At 36.4% G+C, this 6,616-nt stretch overlaps 1 protein-coding gene across 1 annotated transcript; it reads right to left on the reverse strand.

Annotated features, from left to right (window-relative positions):
- Positions 1 to 2,576: 2,576 nt before the first annotated feature.
- Positions 2,577 to 4,418, reverse strand: LOC131160010 (berberine bridge enzyme-like 15). The gene has a single exon (XM_058115292.1). It carries the CDS (start codon positions 4,371 to 4,373, stop codon positions 2,781 to 2,783), a length of 1,593 nt encoding a protein of 530 aa, XP_057971275.1. The 5' UTR covers positions 4,374 to 4,418; the 3' UTR covers positions 2,577 to 2,780.
- Positions 4,419 to 6,616: the final 2,198 nt, after the last annotated feature.

The following is a 6,616-nucleotide window of genomic DNA, read 5'->3' on the forward strand; positions in this document are numbered from 1 at the left end:
CTCTAAAAAAAATCGTAACAATCAAGCACAACACTTAGGAGAGCAAACCCAAGCAACACTCAAAACAACTTACAAAGGATTTTTGGCAAGATAAGAAGGTAAGAATGAGTGTTTGGAGCTTAGAAATGAGTAGTATGAATTTTGGATTTTGAGAGAAAATTTGTTAATCTGGTTTTTTTAATCTCCTTGCTAATTATTTTAAATGAAGGGGTATATATAGACTTTTCCAAAAATATAACCGTTAAGGACATAAGTGGAATAATTAAAAATTTTTAATATTATTTAATTGATTTAACCTCGTTTAAAAAAGTTAACAGCGATAAAAAATTTGGACCAACCCGACAGCATCGGTCGACTAGGACAAGTTCGGTCGACCCAAGTTCTTGGGGTTTGGTCGACCGAGTGTGAAATGAACTATGGTCTTCGCTCGACCGGACATTTAAGTTCGAAAGTGATTTTCAATATTTGCGAGGTTCAATCGACCACGTTGAATTGAACTAAGCCTGTCGGTCGACCAGACCATTGAGTTCCCACACGTGGGAACTCGGTCGACCAGGTTAGTGGTATCAAAAATCACTCGGTCAACCAAGAAGTCAAACTGTTGACTTCCTTTGAAGTTCGATCGACTAGGGCCAATTGAACTGCAGGAGTTCGGTTGACCAAGCTGTGGTCAACCAGTTGACCTGGTATGGGTTCGATCGATCGGGGGCAAAATGAACATTAATTGCCGGTCGACTCGAAGGTGCAAATTTTGTGCATTTTGGTCATGTTTCAAGCATTCAATAACCCTAATCAAATGATCAATCATATGTATGCATGAGTGAGTGTCCTAGGATCATTTCTAGGCCTTTTTGATTGCACCAAAAAAAATCGATGTCGGTCGACCGAAGGGTATTCCCTAAGGTCTTTATATGGTCATTTTGATTTTCAGGAGATATGTAGGGACCTAGAGTTGTTTCAAGATCTTTGAGCTTGTAGTTCCTACATGCATGAAATGCAGATTATTACAAACCTTTTCTTAATTAAATATTACATACCCGAATAGAAATTACAACAATTAAATTATAACTAGGGTCTTCAGGGTCTTCATTTTCCTCTAGGTCTTTGAGTGCCTTCATATGATACCGCCAAGATAAACCTACACATCAACTCATGAGACATTAAATACTTGAGTATTTTTCATAATCAAACTAGGGTATGACCTATAGGGTCAACAGATAAGTTTTGCAAACAGTAGAAAATATTTTTCGTTTCTCAAATATTAAGTTACGAAAACACTTACAACAACTATAATTCAAACCTACATATAAATAGCTAACCCTAAACTTGTTTTAGACAATTACACATATTATTGAATATCATAGTGTGTTTTGCGCCGTCTTGTTGAAAAACCTTTTCTGAGTTTGTTCTTCAAGATTATAGCTTTTCAAAACCAGAAAACCTAGCTTAATCTCTTCGAACATCATAGAAATATCATTATGAGATTAGATTTGATTGTGTACAATCTACCATATTCAGATAGCTTATCATTTATTACAAACTCTATTGTTAAAATTGTTGTGTATTTTAATAGCTCTAGTATTGAATCGTTGAACAAGCGAAAGAGTATTTTTGCTTGAGAGGTAACTCCACCTAAGTAAAGGAGAGAGGCGACTCTGCCTAGTGAAGGAGTGGGGTACTCCGCCCAAGCAAATGAGAGAGGTAACTCCACCTATGTAAAGGAGATCAGGCGACTCCGCCTATTGAAGGAGGGTTTGTAAAAGGCATATCCGGCTATTAAAAGAGATAGGTTCCTCCTCCTATTGAAGGAGGGATAGTAAAATCCTTAAAGCGGGTTGTTTGAGACAAGGATGTAGGCACGGTCGCCAAACCTTGTAAAAAATATGGTGTCGTTCTCAACCTTAACTCTTTCATATTTTTGAGTATATTTATTTCAATATATATCTTTGTGAATGCTGTGAATCCTCTTACTTTTATTGTGTTGATTGGATTAATTGTTGGAATCATTGCAACAACTCTGTTGTAGTTAAGCACATCTTTATTGATTAAAATCTTCTGTGGTTTAAGCATAAGTTTTGATTGAAAGTTATTGTTAGCACTAGTGTTTGTGAGGAGATTAATTATTTATTAAAATCATTGCATAAACTTGTTTATATTCAAAGCGTGCCTATATTGATATGCTTGTTAGTTGAGAACATTATTTATTGTTAAGAAGTTAGAGCACTTATAAAATCACAACATTTAAAATTCATTAAGTTTCCACAATAAATTTTAAAAATATCTAATAATTTTAAAATCTAATGGATTTGTTCCCGGTTGTGAAGGCTTCTTTGCTAGTGAATGAGGTTTATAGTAAATTGTGGAATCCTTGAATATGTCTAAGGCATGCATGTAGGCAAGAGACTTAACCACGTTAATATTGCTTGTCAATCTTTTTTCTTCCCTATACTCTATTTATATCTTGTGCATGATTTATATTTTATATATTGTAATATAATTGTTTGCATCTTATCAAGATTTTATGTTTTGTAAAGGAAAGCTAAAATCTAAATGATCCCCTTGACTTACACCTTGACTTTCAGTTTCGGTTCATGATGATCTCAGGATTTTGATCCAATCGGATTCTATAAAATGAAGAGAACGGAAACACCAGTACAATAAATTTATTAATTGATGCACTTCCTATCATACTGTAGACGACACATTATTAATTTGTATTCTTGACGACAAACAACCACTTATCAACTAACCACTTATCATTTCATCTGTGAATGAATCGTTTATGAAAGAGGTGGGATGCTCTGTTCATGCCAGAAGAAACCATCAGGATCCGCTTTGGCCTTGATTTGCGCCAATCTCTTGAAATTATCAATAAAGTAACTATTTCCCCAAGCACTGGCCTCAACAAAACTGGCGTTCCGCCCCTTGTTCATCCCCAAATCAAGGTCCCTGTAGTTAACATACGCGGCCCTTGGGAGCTTCGAAACAAAAGGCGTCATGTAATTATATAAACCCCTAATCCAATTTATGTGCCTTGTCGCGTTGGCCGCGCTCCCATCTTGCCAGTTCGACACGTACATAATTTTAAATAGGTTGCCTTTCCTGTGAGGAAACGGAATCTGGGACGGTGGAATTTTACTCATCGCCCCCCCGTAGGGATTCCATATCATCATTGGGCTGTCCTCCTCCAGCAGTCTATTCCACAGCCCTTCAAGCCCATTTTCCGGAATTGGCTCCCTCACGAAGTCCGATTTCGCCTTGAAATAGTTCTTGAAAAGTGACTTGCCCTGGAGTAGAACTTCCGGCTGCGTTCCCGCGGGGTAACCGGCCATGAAAAGAACCGACTGTATCCAGCTCACTTCAGAAGTATCATTCCGGATCAACCCCAATTCCGGAAAGCTCTCTCCCATCAGTTGAAGCAGCCTGTCCGCGCCACCGAGAAACTGTGAATTAAACGTCACGGTCACTGTTCTCCCGGCCTTCCCGGCGACCTCTGTTGGCCGAATGAGGACTCTAATGAAGAGATCTTCGTCCAGCTTATCGGCAACTTGTTGCCACTTGTAGAGAATCTTAGTCGCGCCTTGTTCTAATGTTTTCCCGACGTTAAAAACAGTCACGGTCGGCGGCACTGGAACCAATTTTATTTTCCACCAAAGCAGGACACCGAAGCTCCCTCCGCCGCCGCCCCTGATTGCCCAGAACAAGTCTTCGCCCATCGCCTTTCGATCGAGAATCTTACCGGTTGCGTCGACTATGCGGGCGTCGAGGACATTGTCTGCCCCGAGGCCGTACTTTCTCATCATGCCGCCGTACGCACCGCCCGTAATGTGGCCACCGACGCCCAGGCTGGTGTATAGACCAGCCGGGAAGCCGTGGGTGTTGCTTTTCTCGGATATTCTGTAATAAACTTCGCCGATGGTTGCGCCGGTCTGGACCCATGCGCTCTGGGAGGCTATATCAACATTGATGGACCGAAGCTTGGTTAGATCCAGCATAAAAAATGGCGTTATTGTTTGAGAGGCGTAGGAGAGGCCCTCATAGTCGTGGCCTCCGCTGCGGACTCTGAGGTTCAGGCCGAGGTGTTTGGCGCAAATAACAGCTGCTTGGACGTGGTATTCGTAGAGCGGGGTGAAGATGAACTCAGGTTTGGGCACGGTAGGCGTTAAGTACCGGAGGTTCTGCGCGGTGGACTGGAGGAGAGGGGTGTAGGTGACGTTGTTTGGGGTGTAGAAGGCGGAGAAGATGGAGGTGGGAATTATCTTGGGATCTGATAAAAGACATTGGAAAAATGTTTCTGCAGTGGAATTTGGAGCAGCCCAAGTAGAGGATGGACCGGATGGAAGTAGGAGAAGAAGAAGAAGAAGAGAAAGCATGGCAAAGCTGCTAGTGCTTTCGCTACTACGTCTTGTTTTCTGCACTGGGATTGTATAGATTCGAAGTCGAGAATACTGTTATATAGCCTTCACGCGCATAGGTTACATGGTTCCGTTTACGTGAGGTAATGCAAATGTCACAGAAGGATGTTTATGAGCTTGTTATTGTTTCCTGCATAATATTAATCGAGTGAAAGTCAGTTTCGGGAGGGCAATCAATGTGGACGTTTCTAAAAATGGATATTTTCCTTTTGATTTGATTTGATTTGCTTTTTGTATTATTTAATTATATAACTATTTAACTCCTAGTTTAATTAGCAAATAAGTTATTAAAAATAATTTTTCATTTTTTTAATTATATAACTAATTTTCCAATTGTTTAGTTTTAACTTTTAAATTCTTGTTAATGACTCATCTAGTAATTTAATTAATTCATCCTCACAAATTGTTCGACTATAAACTCTCTCTCTCAAAAGCATTTCAACATAAATAAGCATTAATAAGCATTTCAATACCCTTCAAAAGCCTAAATCACTCACTATTCAATAGCTTTTAGTAAAAAAGGAAAAATGTCACTAAATGGCCAATAAATATATTGACATAATTGGAACTAGAATTTGTGGCACATGTCATGAATATTTTTTTGACCGTATTTTATGATTTATTTTAGTTGTCCAATTTTGGTAATAAATGTCCATATTTTTTTAGCTCAAATATAGAAAGAGATAGGAACGAGAATAAGATGAGGAAGACCATTTCTCCTGGTGTGTAAGGATTGGAGAATATTGAATGATTGGTGACTAGTCATTAATCTCAAGATTTTGACTATATCTAATTCATATAAAAAGAACCATTTCTGAAATGATATTACATTAATCACTACTAAGAAAATGTTTTATTGTGACATCAATATATTCATATGAAAAATAGATGTCATCAAAAATTGCTTTTTAGATATATCAAATTTTAAAGTCAATAAAATGCATTTTTGGTGGCATTCAGTAATTAATGTCACGAAAAATTACTTTTTATAACATCATATATTATCTTTTAATGATATCAATTTTTAATTTATGTATAAGTGTGACGGTTCAATTGAGTAACAATTTTGTAATGATAGAATTTATCTTGGAAAAAAGACATTAACATTCTCTAAGGTTTAATAAAAAGATATGGAAAGTGGGTGAGAATTTTGAAATCTTAGAGAGGTCTTTATCTTTTTACCAAACATCATGAAAGATCAATGTCTTTTGCTCATTTATTTTGGTGATGTTTGACATCATGTCACCATCAAATTTTAGACACTTCCCCTCCTTCCCATTTTCCCTTTGCTTCCAAACAGTAATGTCATCATTAGAAAAAATTAAATCAACAATAAATTGTCAATTATTACTATCATTTTTACATAAATGTCATATTTCTTTACCCACTTTCCAACAATTGCCAAAATAAATTATAATATTAACTTTTTTATGTCACTATAAAAAATAGGTCATTGAAAATGATTTTTTTGTGCATTAATTTTAAATTTTTGAAAAATTTTCTAATGATTTTTTCCATAACACTATAATAAACTAATGCCTTACCAACATTATTTTTTTTACTGTTGCTAATACTTTTCAAGAAAAAATTGTAAGAATTTTTAAAATCATAATCCTAGAAAATATCTTTTAAAATTAATATTTTTCTTAAAATTTTTATAGCTAATTTTTGGTATAGTTCAATAAATATATTTTTGTCTAAAAAATTACCACCAAATGTCACACTTCCGCTAATTTTTTTTTTGGGAAAAGCATTATTTCATTTGTTTTAAGGCCTATCATTCTCGACATTCTTCCATCTTTTCCCTTCTCTCTTTCTTTTATCAATTAGATGATGAGTCCCTATGCTATAACCTCCTCAACCATGAACCCTCCACCTCCCATCTCCACCTTGTCAGCAACTCCTTTATCATCTTGTTATTTCATAACTTAATTCAAGACAAACTCCAAAACTAATCATCCATGACCTTATTTGGATCTAAATCTAACGTACCTTTTGGATACACAATGTTGTTGAAGAGGTACATAAGGTGAATTCTAGGTGATTATATATAGGAATGATGGATTATGCTTACTTTTTATTTGTGCGAAGAAGGAAAAGTTGTGTATGCTTATTTATCTTCTCTGTGTTCATTGTCCTCTAGTTTTGTCACTATTGAAATCTTTCCTAACTAGGTTAACTAGTTGATAGAAGGAATCTTT

Source organism: Malania oleifera, chromosome 7 (genome assembly GCF_029873635.1).
Source record: "Malania oleifera isolate guangnan ecotype guangnan chromosome 7, ASM2987363v1, whole genome shotgun sequence".
Lineage (NCBI taxonomy): Eukaryota > Viridiplantae > Streptophyta > Magnoliopsida > Santalales > Ximeniaceae > Malania > Malania oleifera.